This window comes from Artemia franciscana, chromosome 21, assembly GCF_032884065.1.
Source record: "Artemia franciscana chromosome 21, ASM3288406v1, whole genome shotgun sequence".
Lineage (NCBI taxonomy): Eukaryota > Metazoa > Arthropoda > Branchiopoda > Anostraca > Artemiidae > Artemia > Artemia franciscana.
In genome coordinates, this window is record NC_088883.1 from 10,626,293 (window position 1) to 10,647,797 (window position 21,505).

At 35.2% G+C, this 21,505-nt stretch overlaps 1 protein-coding gene across 2 annotated transcripts in view; it reads left to right on the plus strand.

Annotated features, from left to right (window-relative positions):
• The window catches only part of LOC136040623 (proteasome adapter and scaffold protein ECM29-like), a 187,303-nt gene that overhangs the window by 92,512 nt on the left and 73,286 nt on the right, over positions 1 to 21,505 (plus strand). For both annotated transcript variants that reach the window (XM_065724896.1, XM_065724897.1), the window contains 3 exons: positions 3,547 to 3,812; positions 9,877 to 10,073; positions 13,517 to 13,763. In XM_065724896.1, coding sequence (XP_065580968.1) covers positions 3,547 to 3,812; positions 9,877 to 10,073; positions 13,517 to 13,763 — 710 coding nt within the window. The remainder of the gene's footprint in view (positions 1 to 3,546; positions 3,813 to 9,876; positions 10,074 to 13,516; positions 13,764 to 21,505) is intronic.

A 21,505-nucleotide genomic window follows, 5' to 3' on the forward strand; every position in this document is an offset into this window, starting at 1 on the left:
CCACCAAAATTGACGAGAAGGCAATAATCCTCCTTGACCTTTTAAATGCTGACCATAACCTAAGGTAAGATCCCTTGAAGAGAAATCTGATGTCAAAGAAAGAAGTTCTTCTACTTGTAACGGTTCTTAGGATTTGGTGCCGTTTGTTGATAATGGATTAGGTGACTCGTTCTTTTTTGAGGGACGAGTATTGCCTGCCCTATGGTCGGGCAATATCCCTCTTTTCGCTGATAGCTGACGAGTTGTGGGAGACTCCCCTCTCTTTTAAGAGACCAGTTTTGCCTGTTCTAGCTGATCTGAAACTGGTGGGCAGGGCTCTCTGGGCTGGTGAAAATAATGGTACTCACCTTGCCACTACCTAGAAATACTCTTCCACAAAGTGGAAAAAAGATATATAAAGCCTATCTTAATATACCAAACCCGATAAGAGCAGCAACAGCAAAGCGGGTTTTATTTCTTTGGGGAGGCGACCAACGGGTATTTCTTGGCCTGTGCCTTGGCTCAGTTTTTATAACCCGCCTGCTGTAAAAGAAGCAACAATAATAAGTGCGTTGCTAACTTTTGTGTTTGACGCGCAACACCGACAAATGAATCGAAATTGATGTGGCACCGTGGCAGTAATAGGGCTCATCTATGGTTAGAAGTGACAGTTTCTAATATCAGTTTTACTATTTCCTATACAAAATGGTTTTACTCCCATTCAATTATGGGAAGTAATGTAAAAAGTGAAAAAAAGACAATTCTGAGAAAAGGAAACGTTTGCCGAGAAAACATTAAAAAGGATTACTTACTGCCATATAAAGTCATGAAGGATAATTGTCAACTAATTTCGGTTATCAAATAATAACACTGTCAAATAACGTTTACAATGAACTTATTTCCAGTTTTCCTAAAATTTAAAGCACATAGAAACAGAGTTTTTCAGATAAAAAATCCTGAAATATATTATTTCTCCAAACTGATATTTGTCGTGAAAATAAGTTGCAAGACAACTCTGGCTAGATAAAGTGATCAAAATGATTATGACTCGAAACCAAGGATATTTATGTAGCCAATGAACATTTTTTATTTTTGAAAATGCGATTTAAAAAAGAAAATAATCTTTTAATGTATAATCTTTTTTTAAGAAGCATTATGTGTTGCATTTAAAAAATGACGAACTTTTTCTTATAAAAAATGCTTGGGTGATTCCTCTGTTGGATCAAGAAATGTGTAAATAATTTTGGTGAGTAATGTTTATCAAAAATATGTAGTTAGTTCTGTCAAATACTTCGCTGGTGAATTCATATTAGCTGTATTGTTTTAAGATTTCAAAAAATCTTCCCCCCTCCCTGAAAAAAAAATTACTAACTTTTCAGGAAAAAAGAGATCATGCGTATTGTTTGTGTGTGTGAGGCTCGTCAAATGTGTTACTAGTTTTCCCTCATTTGCTCCCTTTAAAGTATCTTAGTTTAAGGCAGTTATTTCTTCAAATATTTCCCCGTCTGGGATTTACTGGATTCCCTTGGCTTCTATAGGAGGCGGATCGAGCTGAGGTTAAGCTCCTGAAGCATTTTGAATAATGTTGAAAATTATTACAATAGTTCAAAGCTAACACGAGCATGTCTGTATGCAACGAAAAACAGAGACAAAATAAAATCCAAGTACAAATTTGAGGTCAACACATTTTAATTAAAAGTAATATCAAAAAATAAAATTTAGGCTAAAAACACAAATAAGCTACAGAAACGGATCACGGTACCTTTTTAAGTGTATTTTTGAGTCTTCTAGCATTGCTCCTAGTTAGTCTAGTATAGTATTTATGTATCCCTTGGTAGGGGGGAAGTTTTTGATAGTAGAAGTATATTCTGTTGGAGGGTTTACTACAATTAGGACTAAAAAAGATTTCGATTGATTGGTGGATTCGTCTAATTAATATTATTGGGCTACATACATGTACCACTTTGCTTATTTTTAATTTCTGTACAAGTATCTGGTGTAGCTATTAAAAATGATTGGGCTATACTCTCCTCCTCCATCAAAAGGAATCCTCCTCCTCCATAATTCCTGTTCTCGAATTCTTTATGAAGATTTTTCCAAATGAAAATTCTTTATGAAAATTTCGGAATTGAAAATTTTGGAAAGATTTTTACAAAATGAATTATTACGGTAATAACATCGTTGATTATACTTTTATGTGATTTAAGGTTTTTTTTGATACTGTGATACGTGGTAGAATTCTGTTCCAACTAGCATCATATTTTTGTTTGTATAATATAAATATCTATGAAACGTTGATAAAAGTTTTGATTTGTAAAATTTTGGAAAAACAATAATCAAATTTTTTTCAACAAATGTTCTTTTCGATAAAACAATTAAAATCTTTGGTAATTCAGTAATAGCCTAAACCAAAGTCTATTTGAACCATGGATTGTCATAAAGATACATGTTTAAGTATATCTAGAAAAAAATCCAAAAAGCAATTGTGATTTTCTTTATGTCCCTTTACATACAAAATATAAGAACACGTGCACGTCCAAAAATGTTCTACAATTGATTATTTTGATCTAAATTTAGGCATTCGGCTCGGGATAAAATGAACTTTGAATGTGTTGTTAGAAAAAAGAAATAACAAAGAATAATATGTATATTCCTAAGCACAATGAATACACGATCTCAGAAATCCTTTTGCTAATGTGTTTTTTACTTTTAAAAGTTCACATCTAGTAAAGCTGATATACATAACCCATACTTCTTACTTATGCTTGTGGCGTGATCAGGTGTTTCCACCTTACCCGGCATCAAAGATCTTCGAGACATGTTTGGCCTATGTAGTGCGGTCTACTGTCAGCTGCTTTGCAAGTGGGAGCCCTTAGATTGTTCATCTGTGACCGAGCTTTCAGAACCTCCCAATAGGTACAGATCTGATTTACATAATGCATAACATCTATTAATGCACCTAAGTGGGGAAGGGGGCTTCGGACCTCTATTTTTCCACCTCATTCCTCCTCTAATGTTTTGACGAAAATTGGACATATTTTCCATTGAATTTGCCTTTTTCTGCGTCTTTTCTATTCCCCCTTCCCGTGAAAAGAATTCCTGCGCACTTCGCTGCGCTTACTAATTCGCTTCTTGAAACTTCAACAATAAATAATTTTGTGGAAACGCTTGCCTCCCATTGCAATCTAAGAACTTAGGTCTTGAAGCTCAAGTATGCTAAGTCGTTATATTTGGCTGGTACCTCTTACCTGATTCAGGATAAATCATTCTACAAAATAAAGCTCCATAAAACATAAGCTATTACTTAGCAACACAGCATAAATATTAAACAGTAACGATACCTTGATTCAGAAACGGGACACATCAAAGCGTGCGCTTTGGTAAGTTACGAAAGCGTCACAACAATAGCTTCAGTTGCTACTTGGCATTCAGTCAGATTATAGCATACGTATTAACTAAAATTTTGTCATTGTGCATGCGCGAAGGCGGAGTCATAAAGAAATGTGTGCAGCTGATGTTTCCCAAAAAATATATTATATACGCGTTACAATATTTATGCTTTTTTAGTTGAACTGATATATAACGAAGAGCATTCTCTCATCACCTCTGGAGCAATTCACGCAATTGGACAGCTTGCCAGATGTAAAGCCCTTAAGAAGACATTGAAAAAAGATGCTGAGCTTGTTCAAAGGCTATCAGAATTGTCTTGTCATGCCAAGTACTCAATAAGAATACATGATAGGGCTATCAGTGCCCTTGGTTTTTTGAGTTTAGAGGATAGTTTCGTTGAGAGAAGATTACTTGTCAATGAATTGCTCAAAATTATGAGAGAAGTAAATTTTAAATATATTTTTTCTTCCTAGTTGGAAAATATGGTAAAGACCAATTTTATTTCTATCGAAAATAAAATAAATTATTTCTTTCTTTTTCTTTTCTTTTTGTCACTGTTTTCTTTCTTTTCTGCTCTTCTTCCATGGCAGTGCATTCTTGCTATTTGCAGTCTTATTTTTTTATACTCCAAAACTATCTACTAACAGGAAGAGTAGGACACCGAATACACGCTCATCCTGGTATTCATCTTTGCATAAAAACCGCCCTTCCGGTGCTAGAGCTGCCATTTTCGGAACTCAAGTCATTCATACTTGTCTCCTCACCAGATTTAAAGCCCAAAATAAAACAATAAAGTGACGCTGGACTGGTTTAAAGTCACTCGGAAATTTTTTTTTCATTCCAAATACTCAGTAAATATACGTAATAGAGCTATGACTGCCCTTGGACTTTGGAGTTTAGACCACAGTTATGTGGAAAGAAGATTGGGTAGTAGAAACTTACTAACCACAAGTTAGATGCAGTGCTGTCAATTGGAAGAGGATATACACCCACCCCTAGATTTTTTAAATACCATGGGGAGAGGTATTTTCATTGAAAATGTCTCTTTTCTATTTTTGCTGAAAAAAAATCAAACAAATAAGTAAATCTCCCCCTCCCCTTTCCCTTCAAAAATATATTTTCACTCTCCTATTTTTCAATAATTGACGCCACTGAGAAGATGTACGGAATGACTGCCATAGTTTACTGAAAAATACGACGTAAGTTCGCTGTAATGTAAAACCATAAGTATTTCAAGAATATTTATAATGTGATACACCTTCTACCAGGCACCCAGAACTAGTGTTTTGATTTTGAAAAAAGATGGCTTGCGCAGTTCAGCACCTTCAACTGAGATGCCTGTCAGAACCCTCAAACTCGAGTAAAGACTGACATTGACTTTAAAACGAACAGGAAGTAACATATATATGCAAATTGCCCCTCCCTAACCCTCTTCTTAGATAGCAATTAGTGATGAAAATAGTCTATGAAACACCTCATAATTATTAGAGCATGTCATCTATTTCCTTTGTTCCTATAGTAGTTCTTCTCATCTGTATTTCTTAACTGTCTTTTATCCATAAAAATGTATTCGTGGTACCTGGTTATTAGAAAGTACTATTCTTAATGCTGCAGAAGTTACTATCAACAAAAAAGAGTCATGCTAAATGTATGATAATCTGCAGACTTGCTGGCGTACGTACATACATACGAACAAAAAAACGTTCAAATGGGCATAAGTCCATTTATTGGACAGTGAAAACCGATACTCGATATTTCGACCGCATATATAGCGATCGTCTTGAGGAGATATGCTAAATTAGAGGGCGAAGAAGATTTTGCCACCTTCATTAGAAATTCAACTTACATTTAGGCAATATTAAAGAAGAAAATTTAAAACTCAATACTTTGAATGAACCCTGTTAATGAAGTCTCTCAGACAAATCTAGTGAATTGATCGTAAGTTATAATTTTGTTCTTCATAAATATGTCAGTTTTAATTTTAAGGCATTAGTATATCTGCTGATGACGGTCACTTTATATGTGGTCGAAATATATAGACTTTTGTATCTGTTTTCACTGTGTAATAAATGGACTTATCGTCATTTGAACGTTCATATGTTCGTCATAAAAGGCAGTATGGCCTTGAAAAAAAATACCTATCTTAAGGTATTACGTCGAAAGTACATACGCAAACCTACCAACTTACGGTACTGGACTCCAGTAACTGGTTACTAGATTAAAATGATTACTCCAGCAACTGGAATAATCAGTTTCGGGATTCATGTGATTTAAAGAGTGGTCTTCTTGTAGAGTTGCTTATATGATTGAGTTATCAGTGTCTTCGCTATTTTTCCGATATTTATGTAGAAAGAAAAGAGGTTTTCTGTGAATTGTTGAAAAATTATGTTTGGAGCTTGTATTCTTTTTCTTCTTCTTGATGTACTAAGGACAGGGAAAATGAAATCTGATTGTTTGAATTGGTTAAGGGCAGGGCAGTACCGGATTTTCGTCAGTGTTGCCACTTTGAAAGATTCAGTTCCTTTTTCTCTCTCCATTGTTTGAAACTCCCTGAATGTTGACGCATGTTAGTTGCTTTCTTTTAATGATAGAGCACAAGGGACAGTAAAAATGAAATCTGGATGTTTAAAATTGTTTAAAGGAAAACTTACACGGCCATATATTTTTAAAAAATAGGGAAAGTAATTTTGAATGAAAAGACCTTCATATACAATTTTTGTAGTAGTGGCCACCGCATTAAAGAAAAAAACGTGGATGAAAATCCAAATATATAGAACCATAAACATATAGCATCGAAAAGCTTATAAAGGTTTAGCTTTCCTTTGAAAGTGCTGTGTTCTTTGAGAATCAAAACACGGATTAAAAAGTGTTGTTAAACTGGACAAATTAGTTTCGCTTATATATTTTCGTAGTTTAATGTGGCAACACTGACGAAAATGTGGCAATGCCCTTAAAACGTCATAATTTTGAAACAGCCGAAAGAAATTTCTTAGTTCAGATATAAATAGACCCAGGATGAATCCAAGGGGCAAAAATGTTTTTATTCCTAAATTTGCGGCACCAGGTATAATTAAGTATTTGATTTGCCGCTTGTCTTTTGTCGAGGGTTTAGATGATTATTGAATTATCTTTTAAAAGAATCCAAAGAAATACTTTTAGGGATAACTTTCCCCCCCAAAAAAATCCTTCGAGATCGAAGGGCAACGCCGAATGAAGCTGTTCTTTAAGTAATTTTATCAAGATAACTGGACCAAGCTGTGTGCCTTCGTTTTTGTCTTATTGGTTGGACAGAAGGGGGACATTAGAAAAAATCTAAATTATTATATATATATATCTAATCTAAATTAATAATCTAATCTAAATTAATATATATTAGGACATTAGAAAAAATCTAAATTATTATAATTAGCTTAACGTTAAAAAATGACTATCGTATTGACATTTTGACTGACGCATTCAGACGGTTTGAACTGTATTTATTAGGAGTTTCAGAAACTCATAGCTGAGGGGTAGGAAGCATGAACTAGGGGTAGGAACTAGGGGTAGGAAACTCATAGCTCAGGGGTAGGAAGAAGAAACTAGGTGACATAGAATTTTTTTACTCAGGTAGGAAGGATGGGGTACATAGACAGTGAGTAGGGCTCATGATGAATAAGGAAGCTGCCAAGTCTTGTTCAGGCTGGGAAGGTATTAATAATATAATACTAGTTGCTCATTTTATGACTAAAAAGTTCAGGTTATCAGTTATAGTAGTATATGCCCCTGTTGAACCAATTGACGGAGATAGTAGTGACTCAGATGAATTTTACTTACAGTTACAGGAGCAAATAGACAGGGTACTATATTAATATGGTATAGAAATATGGTATTTTTGCTAGGAGATTTTGACGCCCAGGCTGGTAGAAATAGGGATAGATGGTATACTAGCCTAGGTAAATTTGGTGTAGGTAAAGAAAAGAGTAATGGCTACAGACTTTGTAGTTATAACAATTTTGCAGTTATAACAACCTAGTTATAACCAATACGGTGTTTGGTCATAAAATGACCTATAAGTTGACGTGGTATTCACGTGATGGTAAGACAGTAAACCTTATTGATTATGTTATTGTAAACAGAAGACTAGCAGGGTCAATACAAGATACTAGGGTTTATAGGGGTGCTGTTATTGATTTTAAAAGTAAAGATCACTATCTAGTAGTGTCTAAGGTTAATTTAAAGCTGAAATTTCGGAAGGGTAACTACCTCCCGGAAAGTTATGATGTTGGTAGACTCCAGGATGAAAATTTGAGAGAAACCTTCCTGGAACAGCAGAATAGTAAACTTGAGAGTTTAAAATTTGACAATGTGGAAGATGGATGGAATAATTATAGAAAAACAATTTGTGAAGTTGCTGATGGTGTCTTAGGGAAGAGTGCTAAGACTGCAACTAGGAATATTAATGAAAAAGCTTTATGTTCAATAGAAAGTAAAAGGGGTTTGTACAAGAATTGTCTGAGTGATAGATCATTTGAAAACAAAAGAAATGTAAAGAAAGTGGAGAAAGTATTAAAATATGAACTAAGGAGATGTGAAGTGGAGGCCATGGATGAAATTGCTGAGGATCTGGAAGATGCAGCTAGGCGGCATAATAGTAAAATATTATACTTGGTTGTTAATAAATTGAGAGGGAGTAGTCAATCCGGACTAGTCCCAGTTAAAAATAGGAATGGGGCCACAATTAGTGATAAGGAAAGAGTTAAAGAAAGATGGGTGGAACATTTAGAGAATGTGCTAAACCAAGATAAAGTTGCAGGAAAAGATATAGATGGAAATAAAAAAGTTTGTGATACCTTAGATGTGAAGGAAGAGTTGTTTTGTGAGGAAGAATTAGCGACAGTACTAAAAGGATTAAAAAATAATAAGGTTCCAGGTACTGATAGTGTGATAAATGAGTTTCTTAGATATGGTGGCTCCGAGGTTAGAAATAAGTTATTGAAGATTATGAGTATGATTTTTGAAAAAGAAGAAGTACCTAATGATTTTAGGAAAACCTTAATTAAGCCATTGTATAAGAAAGGTGTGTCGTAATTATCGAGGCATTAGTTTGGCCTCTGTAGGTAGCAAATTACTTAGTAATATAAAAAATTTTGACTGACAGACGCTGTAGACAAAGTTTTAAGGGAAGAATAATGGGTTGTAGAAAAGGTAGAGGATGTGTCGACCAAGTTTTCACTCTTAGATTAATAATTGAGGAGTCCCTTCGTTGTCAAACACCTTTGGTCCTCAGTTTAATCGATTATGAGCAAGCTTTCGATTCTGTTGATAGAAGAGCGTTAGCAAAGGTCTTATCCTTATATGGTATACCAGACAAATACATTAAAGTGATTTGTGCTATATACGAGAATGATACTGCTGCTGTTAAGGTAAGAAATAAGGTTAGCAACTAGTTTTGCATTAAATCAGGAGTTAAGCTGGGTTGTGTTCTATCCCCCTTTATATGGATCATTTTGAAGGACTTTGTCTTAAGGAGCACAGGAAAGGCAATTGGAGACCATGGAATGAAATAGGGAGGAAAAAGGCTCCAGGACGTAGATTATGCTGAAGCATATTAGATGAAAGTATGAGCAAAATGAATGGATTTTTAGAGGTTTTGCGAGTTCAGAGTGCTAGAATAGATTTGAAAATTAGTGTTAAGAAGACTAAGTCACTAAGGCTAGGAATAAGTGAAGATGAAAAGGTGACATTGGGTAATGAAAAGATTGATCAGGTGGGCAGCTTCACTTACCTTGGTATTATTATTAGTAAAGACGGTGGGAGCAGTGAAGATGTTAAAAGTAGAATAGCTAAGGCTGAGGGTTTTTTTTCACAGTTAAAAAAAGTTTGGAAGAATAGGAATATAAGTCTGCAAACCAAGATTAGAATAATGGTAGCTACAGTGATGATAGTAGTCAAATATAGCTCTGAAGCATGGGCGCTCCAAAAAGCTGACAAGATTTACTAGATGTTTTCCATAGAAATTGTCTACGGATTGTTCTGGGTACCCCGGCTGACTGACTGAATTTCAAACAGTAGGTTGTACGAAATATGTGGTTCAATCTCGCTTTCTAGGGGTATAATGAAAGAAAGGTTGAGTTGGCTAGGCCACGTTGTGCGGATGAAAGATGACAGATTGCTGAAAATTGTTTTTGGCCAACCGTCTGGGGCTACACGGAAAGCAGGTCGTCTTCGTTTGGGTTGGGAGGATGTCATAAATAAAGAGTAAAGGAAATGAGAACTTCCTGGGAGGGTATAAAGACGGAGGCCTTGAACAGATTATGCTGGAGGAGAAGCGTGCGTAGCTGAGTTGGCCTCAAGCGGCTTTGTGCTGCATAGAGTTATTAGTAGTAGTAGTAGTAGCTGTAGCATAACAAAAAAAAAAAATTAGTATTGGAGAACTGCAATTGCAACAAAAACAATTTATTGAAAATATTGAGTATAGCCATTTCACTGAATATCTTATAAGTGACATTTGGGAATTTTGTTTTGTAGGTTAAAGATGTTGATCTTCATTTTTCAATCGGGGAATCCCTAGTCTGCTGCTGCTTTGGTGCAACTTACCGTGAGTCACGTGACTTGTGGAGTATCAAAGAAGACGATAGTGTAAAAGGAGAAACAGAATCAGAAGATTTTGAATTCATCTTGGAAGAGCTGATAAAAGGAGCAGGAAGCCAGCATCCTAGTGTTAGGTAAATTTGGGCAGCAAATTCTTATATATTGTTCCAGCATATGATTCGCAATTTAATCCTGATATCACCCAAAAAAACATCGTTTTCCATTCTAACTTTTCATGAAATTTGCGTATCTGTAAGTTATTTCGAGAGGCAATAGTATTTAAAACTTTAGTCAAGTAATGAAACTATTTTTCTATCAGAGATTTTGGATTTTCACAAGACATATTTTGGGCAAATTTAGTTATAAATGATTTAACGAATTACATTGCAAATCCAATAGTTATTATCAATGAACATGTATCAAAAGACCTTTTCGGCTAGCGGCCAAAAAAAAAAAACAAGAACCGTATTAAAAACATGCTTTTGCTTTTTTTTTTAACTGAATGAATTGACTCTTTGTGTGTTATTTCCTCAGTTCTGGCTGAACTTCTTTGAAGTGATGATTCTAGGACTGTTTTAGTTGTAGTTTTAATAGACACATATTTTAACGTATTTATCTTTATTTTATTTCATATTTATCTTTATTTCTTTATTTCTTATTTTCTTTATTTTACTTATCTTATTTCTTATCTTTATTTACTTATCTTTATTTACTTATCTTTATTTTACTTATCTTATTTCTTTATTTACTTATCTTATTTTCTTATTTTCTTTATTTCTTATCTTTATTTCTTATTTCATATTTATCTGTGATTTGCTGGTGACACCTTTTAGATTCAGAAGCAAAGTGTTCATTTAGAAAATTGTTCACTTCTTAGAATAATTCTTATTGTTCTGCTTTTTGTCATGGAAAGGTAGTGTGGTCTAGAATTGTTATTTTAACATATGATTTAATGCTGACAACACTAAAAAAAATTATTATTCCATTTTGAGTTTATATTGATAGACAATGTCAAAAGTTTGAGCTAATCATCTGATTTTCTTTATGGAAGGGGAAGCCTTAAATCTGTCCTTAGAGTTGAAAATTCTTATCTCTTCTCCTGCAGGAACAACAAAATGTGAGCAAAAGAAAAACTGACAACTTCTCTCTTCTAAACTTAGATTATTGTTGCACGAGTTGCCGAGGAAGTAACAATATGACGATAAACGTTGTTGTACATGTTTATAAGCTGCACTATTAATCTACGTTTGAATATAGCCTAGATGCAGCCCCTTAAAAAAAGAGATACGTCCGTTAAAAGTCTGAGAATTATCATGTGGATGAAGCAGTTTATCAATAAAACCAGCCATAAAGTGGTACCGTTCAATTTTCTTACTAATTCTCATTAGCTGGTTTTGTATTAAATCAGGAGTTAAGCAGGGTTGCCTCCTGTCCCCTTCGTTATGTCCCCCTTCATTATGTCCCCAGGGATCGTTTTGATGGACTTTGTCCTAAGGAGCACATCAAAGGCAATGGGAGAACACGGAATTAAATGGGAAAGTAAAAGTCTCCTGGACTTAGATTATGCTAATGATTTAAGCCTCCTAGGAGAAATGTTAGTGAAATGCATGAACTTTTAGAGATTTTACGAGTTCTTGGTGCAAGAATAGGTTTGAAAATTAATGCTAAGAAGGTTAAGTCCCTAACACTAGGAATAAGTGAAGATGAAAAGGTGATGTCATTGACCAAGTTTGTTTTTTTACTATTGAAAAAGGTTTGGAAGATTAGGAAGATAAGTTTGCGAACCAGGATTAGAATATGGGAAGCTTCTGTGATGACGGTGGCCAAGTATGGTTCTGAAGTGTGGGTGCTCCGAAAAATGGAAGAGGATTTGCTAGTTTTCCAGAGAAATTGCCTTCTGATTGTTTTGGGTACCCGACTGACGGACCTTATTTCAAACAGTAAGCTGTACAAAAAACATGGTTCAATCCCATTTTCTAGCGCTATAATAAGAAAAAGATTGAGATGGCATACTCACGTTCTGCAGAAGATGACAGATTGCCAAAGATTGTCCTTGTAGGCCAACCGTCTTAGGTCAAACCAAAAGCGGTTCGTCCCCGAATAGGGTGGGAGGATGTCATAAGGAAAGGTTTAAGGGAAATTAGAACTTTCTGTGAAGGTATAAAGAGGGAGGCTTTGAATACATTGGGGTGGAGGAGGGGCTTACTTAGCTTGTTTAGCAATAGCGTTTAATGTTAATGTTTGAAGTTGTTGAAACCTGGAGGTAGCTCATGTGATGGGAGTAGCTGCATTATGGTTTTGACTTCTATATCGCAATGTTCACCTCAGATTTGCAATCGACAGTTTTTCCTTACCAACATCAGTGGATATCAAAATTTCTTTGTGAAGCATGCACATAATGTGTTTTGATGCTACATTTCCTATTGTATCTTTAGCCTTAGTTTGTAATCAACGGTATCAGCAATCCTCAGGTACCAATTTATTTTGAGAGTAAAGAATATTTACAAAATTTGTGGTTGACATATTTTGATTTTGGACTCCTGTAACACAGTATTAGTCTTAGATTTGTAATCAATCAACTCATAAGGTTTGAATGCCAACTTTGATAAAATTCAAAGAACACATGTGAAATATTGTTATGTTCCTAGTGTAGGTTGATTTAGTACAGTCAGGAGCGTTTAAATTTACTGTTGTTGAAGGAGAATGAGGGTTTTCCTTAGGCACATAGACCGAAAAACTCCGATCGGGGCGCTTAAATCATACAGATTGAAAATATTTGCATGACTGATTTTTAGCAAGGTGTGGCAAGATAATGTCCACCATTTTTTGAAGTACTTATTTTTTTGTGTTTCGATTTTGCGCTTTTATGCTGCAATATTAGCCTAAGATTAGTAATCAGTGACTCAGAAATCCTTAAACAACAATTTAGTCGTTATTCAAATTGTATTTGCAAAGCGTGCAGTCTATGTGTTCTGATTTAGGATATTTATATTAAAATCTTAAGATTTGATAAGTTAAAAATGAAGTCATTAAGGACCATTCCCTGATTAATCTCTGAATAATCTTGAGCTGCAACAGCTGCAGTATGTCTATTTGCGTGAATTGTGGACATTGGCGGTGGCATAGCCAGAGGCCCAGCACTAGACCGTTTGATAACGGACTAAAATATTTCAAAGAATGTGATTTCAAACAGCTGTGACACGTCTACCCTTTTTGAAATGTGTATTGAGAATGTTTTCATTTGTAATTCCAAATTGCACAATTAGCCTCAGATTTGTTATCAGTTTGCTCAGAAACCCTTAAAGGATATTTTTTTTTTCTGACAATAAGTAAAAGCGTTGGAGAGGGGCATAGATCTAAGGTTCTCAGGATAAAAAGCCTTGTAAGACCCTTATTTAAACAAGGGTAACTTGTCCACCTTTCTTTTAGTATATATCTATGAAAACTGTGTCTTAAACGAACAATTGACGTAAGTTGGTACCCTTAGCTCCGGGGCTGTAGTTTCCTTTCAACCCCCTTCTCTCCATCAGTGGTGTAATAGATGTCAATCTTTCAAGTTTCTAATTTGTTCTTACAGACAAGCCTGTACGATAAGTCTACTTGCAATTCTTCGTAAATGTGGCAACAGCAAGACGATTGTCAATTATATTGATAGAATACAGACTGCTTTTGCCGTTTGCCTAGCAGAAGGGAATGACTTTGTTCAAGACGTTTCTTCAAAAGGGCTAGGTCTTATTTACGACTTTTCTCCAGAAGAAAAAAGACAGGAATTGGTCGATGATCTAATGTCAGTTTTTATCAGTGGATCACGGAGACGAATCCAGGTAGTGTTTCTTTTCTTCTTCTTCTAAAGCTAATCGGAACTGGTAGAAAATGGTGGTTAGCACTCCAGAGTCAGGGGTTCGAGTCCTGGTGGCGCTAGTTATATAGTTTGGAGCAGGGGTATATATATATATATATATATATATATATATATATATATATATATATATACTAGCTGTTGGGGTTACGCGCCATATTAGTTACGTGCCACTGTAGTTGTGTCCCTGTGTCCCACCTGTGAATATAGATAGATATATATATATATGTTTTTAACTACTAAATCTTGCGAATATACAACATTCTTCGCTGTCCCATTGTCTGTACATATAAATAGATTGTCAGGTTTACCGACTCTTGAACATGCAACATATAATTGTCCACGGGAAAAACAATCCGTATTCAGATCTATACCTCATTATTCTAATGATTGCCCTTGAGCTTTGTTGATGGTGATTGCTAATCAAACATTCCCTGTGTCCCCATCGTCATTTATGTATCCCCCTATGCCCCCCCCCCCGGCGTCCCCGTTGTAGTTGTGTCTCTGTGTCCCAGTCGTGTCCCGGTCTGTATATACATTCGCTTTTGAATTGGTATATGATGAAATAAATTTTTTATTTTTTTTCATTTTTTTCTTTTTAAGTTTTTTTTTGGTTTTTTAGTTTTTTTCTTTTTTCTTTTTAGTTTTTTTGTAGTTTTTACCGTTTTTATTTTTTGGTTTTCTTTTTCTCCTTTATTTTTCAGTTTTTTTCCTTTTTTTAACTTTTTTTTCTTTTTCAGTTTTTAAATTTTTTTGGTTTTTTTATTAGTTTTTAGTTTTTTTTCTTTTTATGTTTTTTTTAGTTTTTTTTAGTTTTTTTCTTTTTTCTTTTTTTTTGTAGTTTTTACCTTTTTTAAGTTTTCTTCTTCTTTTGTATTAATGCTAAAGCCAATGTTCGAACCTGGAACCTTTCGGACCTAGAACCTGGAACATAACGCTTTACCAACTCAGCTACTTCGGCTTGAATACATTTACCTTTTTTAGTTTTTTTTATATTTTTATGTTTATTTTTTTTTAGTTTTCATTTTCTCCTTTATTTTTCAGTTTTTTCCTTTTTTTAATTTTTTTTCTTTTTCATTTTTTAGTTTTTTTAGTTTTTTAGTTAGTTTTTAGTTTTTTCTTTTATTTTTGTAGTTTTTACCTTTTTTTTGTTTTTTTTAGTTTTTTTTCTTTTTTAGTTTTTAGTTTTTTACCTTTTTTTAATTTTTTTTTAGTTTTTACCTTTTTAGTTTTTTTCTTCTTTTGTATTAATGCTAAAGCCAAGGTTCGAACCTGGAACCTCTCGGACCTAGAATCTGGAACATAACGCTTTACCAACTGAGCTACTTCGGCTTGAATACATTCGTTTTTGAATTGGTATAGATAGATAGATAGATAAGTGTATTTCAAAAACCCGTGGGCCATATACACACAAAAATATAAATAAATAACTAACAAGCAAGGAAATTAACAACAGTACGAACACGCACAAAAAAATAGAATTCAACGCAAAAAGTACCTAATCTAACTACAAAAGAAATTAATCATATAAAACTTTTTCTTCTTATTAAAGATTTATCTATATATACTCCCAATCGAAATATTGTGGTTGGGTTACTATTTTGTACAATACCCGGAAGCATCAAATTAATCCCATGCAAATAAATTTCCCGTAAATCAAAGAGCACCGGGCATTTCCGGAGAAAATAATCCAAGTCTTCATCATCATCTTTACATCTTTACAAACTATCATTTTATTTTTGTCGAACGTTTTTTGCCTGTTCTGGATTGGAAGACAATTTGCTCTAAGCTGAATCCAACGACGTAGAATCATAGCCGGTAAATTAAATTTAAAATAAACTTCCTCCCCAAAATTAGGTTTTGCCTGATTATAATGTTGTAGGGTTGTAGAATCAAGAACCAGCCCTTGCCAACGCTGAATTTCCTGACTCTCTAATATAAATCGTACCTGGCTTTCTAGATTTGTTGGCACATCGCGAGAGCAAAGACCATTATTCCATAAATAAGGCATTCCTACTTTTTCTAGTAATGATTTAATTTGGGATGGCCACGAGGTTTTTAAACCACATTTCAACATCTCTTCATATGCCACTCTTACTAGTCTATCTTCATTACTCTTAGTTAACTTCAACCAGAATCTAAGCATTAAAATATACCTACATAGCTTTAAAGAAAACGTAGCTTTATATGATGAAATAATTCAGACGTCATATGCGGACAGTGACGTCACTCGACAGACAGACAGACAATTTTTTTCTATATATATAGAAGATAGAAGATTGATATATATATATATATATATATATATATATATATATATATATATATATACTAGCTGTTGGGGTGGCGCTTCGTGCCACCCCAACACCTAGTTGGTGGGGCGCTTCGCGCCCCCCCAAGCCCCCCCGCGCGCGTAAGTCGTTACGCGCCATATTAGTTATGAGCCATTGTAGTTGTGTCCCTGTGTCCCACCTGTGAATATAGATAGATTTATATATGTGTTTCAAACTACGTAAAAATTGCGAATAAACAACATTCTTGGCTTTCCCATTGTCTGTGCATATACAAAGCCGTATGTACTAATAATGACGTCATATGCAAACGCTCTTTTTACAAACAAACAAACATGCATCCACACAACTCGTTTTTATATAGATAGATAGATAGATAGATACAATACAAATTAACTGCGTAAAACTTGCGAATATACAACATTCTTCGCTGTCCAATTGTCGCTGCATATAAATACATTGTCAGGTTTACCGACCCTCGAACATGCAACGTACAATTGTCCATGGGAAAAACAATCAGTATTAAGATCTATACCACATTTTTCTAATGATTGACCTTGAGCTTTGTTAATGGTGATTGCAAATACTAATCGAATTGGGAATTGCAATCTTTTAAATTGAAAAAGCAGATCCGTTGGAATCATGGGAATGCGAGGAATAAGAACAGCCTCACCCTCATAAGGCCCTGTCAAGATTGTGGCCTCTATTAGGTTTTCCATTGTTTTTTTTACGGCAAGTCGCGTGCCATTGCAAAGCTTTGGTGGGTTGATATTTCTTAAAAGTATTATTGGTACGCCTATTTTTAGTTGTAGCACGTGTGGTGGAAACCCTGAAGGATCTATGGAATTTAAAAATTCAGATGGATAATTAACCGCTTCATTTGGTTCCAAAACTGTGTTGACTGACTTGTAAAGGACTGCCTGGTCTCGAATCTTGGTCAAAACAATATTGTTGATTTCGTGGACGTCTATATTTTTGGGTGCGAGAATCGCTCTTTCACTTAGCCATTTATTATTTTTATAATTTTTTAGAATATTCGGAAATACTTTTTCAATCAATTCATTTTTGGACGTCACTAAATTACAGAAATCAGCAGGTAGTTGTATACGTCCTGAAATTGAGTCTACTGTTTGACCAGAGTCATCGTTTTGCAATCGGACACGCATATTTGTAGTTAATTTTAATATTTTTACGTGTGCCCATAAATTAGAATTTTTTAGGCAAGCATTCATTTCGTCTGCAGGAGTTAAACTACGTAAAAATTGAGAATATACAACATTCTTGGCTTTCCCATTGTCTCTGCATATACAAAGCCGTATGTACTAATAATGACATCATATGCAAACGCTCTTTTTACAAACAAACAAACATGCATACACACAACTCGTTTTTATATAGATAGATAGATAGATAGATACAATACAAATTAACTGCGTAAAACTTGCGAATATACAACATTCTTCGCTGTCCAATTGTCGCTGCATATAAATAGATTGTCAGGTTTACCGACCCTCGAACATGCAACGTACAATTGTCCATGGGAAAAACAATCAGTATTAAGATCTATACCACATTTTTCTAATGATTGACCTTGAGCTTTGTTAATGGTGATTGCAAATGCTAATCGAATTGGGAATTGCAATCTTTTAAATTGAAAAGGCAGATCCGTTGGAATCATGGGAATGCGAGGAATAAGAACAGCCTCACCCTCAAAAGGCCCTGTCAAGATTGTGGCCTCTATTAGGTTTTCCATTGTTTTTTTACGGCAAGTCGAGTGCCATTGCAAAGCTTTGGTTGGTTTATATTTCTTAAAAGTATTATTGGTTCGCCTATTTTTAGTTGTAGCACGTGTGGTGGAAACCCTGAAAGATCTATGGAATTTAAAAATTCAGATGGATAATTAACCGCTTCATTTGGTTCCAAAACTGTGTCGACTGACTTGTAAAGGACTGCCTGGTCTCGAATCTTGGTCAAAACAATATTGTTGATTTCGTGGACGTCTATATTTTTGGGTGCGAGAATCCCTCTTTCACTTAGCCATTTATTATTTTTATAATTTTTTAGAATATTCGGAAATACTTTTTCAATCAATTCATTTTTGGACGTCACTAAATCACAAAAATCAGCAGGTAGTTGTATACGTCCTGAAATTGAGTCTACTGGGAGCTTTCCGTTTCCAATTGTCAGCAATTGATCTGAAAATGTTTGACCAGAGTCATCGTTTTGCAATCGGACACGCATATTTGTAGTTAATTTTAATATTTTTACGTGTGCCCATAAATTAGAATTTTTCAGGCAAGCATTCATTCGTCTTCAATGGCTCTGGTGGTGCAGCCAATAGAGGAAGTTTAACTTTTCCTGAGGCGCAACACATTCCCATTGTTTCACCATTGAATTTCAAGGCCTTGCAATAGGGACAAATTTTAGACATTGTCCCGATTTGAACACATCTACTCAAGCTATAATCATCGACTGGGTTGTACCTGAATGCCAGGCGATAACTTTCAGGTTGCTCTGATTCCTCGGCACGCTTTCTTTTCTTACTTTCTCTATCAGCAGCAAGCCTGATTTCTTGCTGTTCTTGTGATTCCTCGGCACGCTTTCTTTTCTTACTTTCTCTATCAGCAGCAAGCCTGATTTCTTGCTGTTCTTGTAATTCCTCGGCACGCCTTCTTTTTTCACTTTCTCTTTTAGCAGCAAGTCTGCTTCCGCGTTGCTCTGGTAGTTCCTCGGCACGCTTTCTGTTCTTTTTTTCTCTATCAGCCTCAAGCCTGTTTCCTTGCTGTTCTTTTGATTCCTCGGCACGCTTTCTGTTCTTTCTTTCTCTATCAGCCTCAAGCCTGTTTCCTTGCTGTTCTTTTGATTCCTCGGCACGCTTTCTGTTCTTTCTTTCTCTATCAGCCTCAAGCCTGTTTCCTTGCTGTTCTTTTGATTCCTCGGCACGCTTTCTTTTCTGACTTTCTGTATCAGCAGCAAGTTTTTTGGCATAGACTCTTTGAGCATCTTCATCGGCTTTTGCCATGGTAAGTTCATCAGTCATTGTAAACTTAAACATTAATAGATTTCTACGTGAACATATGTCTTAAATATCTTGAATGACGTCACCGTCAAAGCAAAAATGACGACAACTAATTTCATGACGTCAGTCAACACAGAAACATGACGTCACCTGATCCACAGACAGACACAAAGACAGACAACTTATTTTTATATATATATATATATATATATATATATATATATATATATATATATACTAGCTGTTGGGGGGCGCATCGCCCCCCCCCAAGCCTCCCCGCGCGCGTAAGTCGTTACGCGCCATATTAGTTACGCGCCATTGTAGTTGTGTCCCTATGTCCCACCTGTGAATATATATATATATATATATATATATATATATATATATATATATATATATATATATATATATATATATATATATATATATATATATATATGTTTTTAACTACGTAAAACTTGCGAATATACAACATTCTTTGCTGTCCCATTGTCTGTGCATATAAACAGATTGTCAGGTTTACCGACTCTTGAACATGCAACATATAATGGTCCATGGGAAAACAATCCGTATTCAGATCTATACCTCATGATTCTAATGATTGCCCTTGAGCTTTGTTGATGGTGATTGCTAATCGACCATTCCCTGTGTCGCCGTCGTCATTTATATATCCTCCTGTGCCCCCCGGCGTCCCCGTTGTAGTTGTGTCCCTGTGTCCCGGTCGTCATTTATATTCCCTGTGTCCAGGTCGTCATTTGTGTCCCGGTGTCCCAGTCTGTGATTTCTCTTTGAGTGTCCCGGGCGTCATTTATATTCCTTGTGTCCCGGTGTCCCGGTCGCCATTTGTGTCCCGGTGTCCCGGTCTGTATATACATTAGTTTTTGAATTGGTCTTTTTTTAGTTTTTTTTTTTACCTTTTTTTTTAGTTTTTTTAGTTATACCTTATGATTCTAATGATTGCCCTTGAGCTTTGTTAATGGTGATTGCTAATCGAACATTCCCTGTGTCCCAGTCGTCATTTATATATCCCCCTGTGCCCCCCGGCGTCCCCGTTGTAGTTGTGTCCCTGTGTCCCGGTCGTCATTTATATTCCCTGTGTCCCGGTCGTCATTTGTATCCCGGTGTCCCGGTCTGTATATACATTCGTTTTTGAAAAGGTATATGATGAAATAAATTTTTGTATTATTCCCCTTTTTTTATTTTTTTTTTATTTTTTTTAGTTTTATTTTTCTCCTTTATTTTTCATTTTTTTTCCTTTTTTTTTTTTCTTTTTCAGTTTTTTTAGTTTTTTAGATTTTTTAGTTTTTTTATTAGTTTTTAGTTTTATTTTCTTTTTAGTTTTTTTGTAGTTTTTACCTTTTTTTTAGTTTTTTTAGTTTTTTTTTTACTTATGTCCTGGTCGTCATTTATACTCCCTGTGTCCCGGTCGTCATTTGTGTCCCGGTGCTTTGTTGATGGTGATTGCTAATCGAACATTCCTTGTGTCCCGGTCGCTTTCTCTTTGAGTGTCCCGGTCGTCATTTATATTCCCTATGTGCCGGTGTCCCGGTCGTCATTTGTGTTCCGATGTCCCGGTCTGTAATTTCGTCAGTCGAAAACATGACGTCAGTCGACACACAAACATGACGTCACTCGACAGACACACACACACAGACAACTTATTTATATATATATACTAGCTGTTGGGGTGGCGCTTCGCGCCACCCCAACACCTAGTTGGTGGGGGCGCTTCGCGCCCCCCCAAGCCCCCCCGCGCGCGTAAGTCGTTACGCGCCATAATAGTTACGCGCCATTGTAGTTGTGTCCCTATGTCCCACCTGTGAATATAGATAGATATATATATATATATATATATATATATATATATATATATATATATATATATATATATATATATATATATATATATATATATATATATGGTTTTAACTACGTAAAACTTGCGAATATACAACATTCTTTGCTGTCCCATTGTCTTTGCATATAAATAGATTGTCAGGTTTACCGACTCTTGAACATGCAACATATAATGGTCCATGGGAAAACAATCTGTATTCAGATCTATACCTCATGATTCTAATGATTGCCCTTGAGCTTTGTTGATGGTGATTGCTAATCGACCATTCCCTGTCCCGGTGTCCCGGTCGTCATTTACATCCCCCTGTTTCCCCCGGTGTCCCCGTTGTAGTTGTGTCCCTGTGTCCCGGTCGTCATTTATATTCCCTGTGTCCCGGTCGTCATTTGTATCCCGGTGTCCCGGTCTGTATATACATTCGTTTTTTAGTTTTGTTTTTCTCCTTTATTTTTTTCCTTTATTTTTCTTTTTTAGCTTATTTAGATTTTTAGATTTTTTAGTTTTTTTATTAGTTTTTAGTTTTTTTTTCTTTTTAGTTTTTT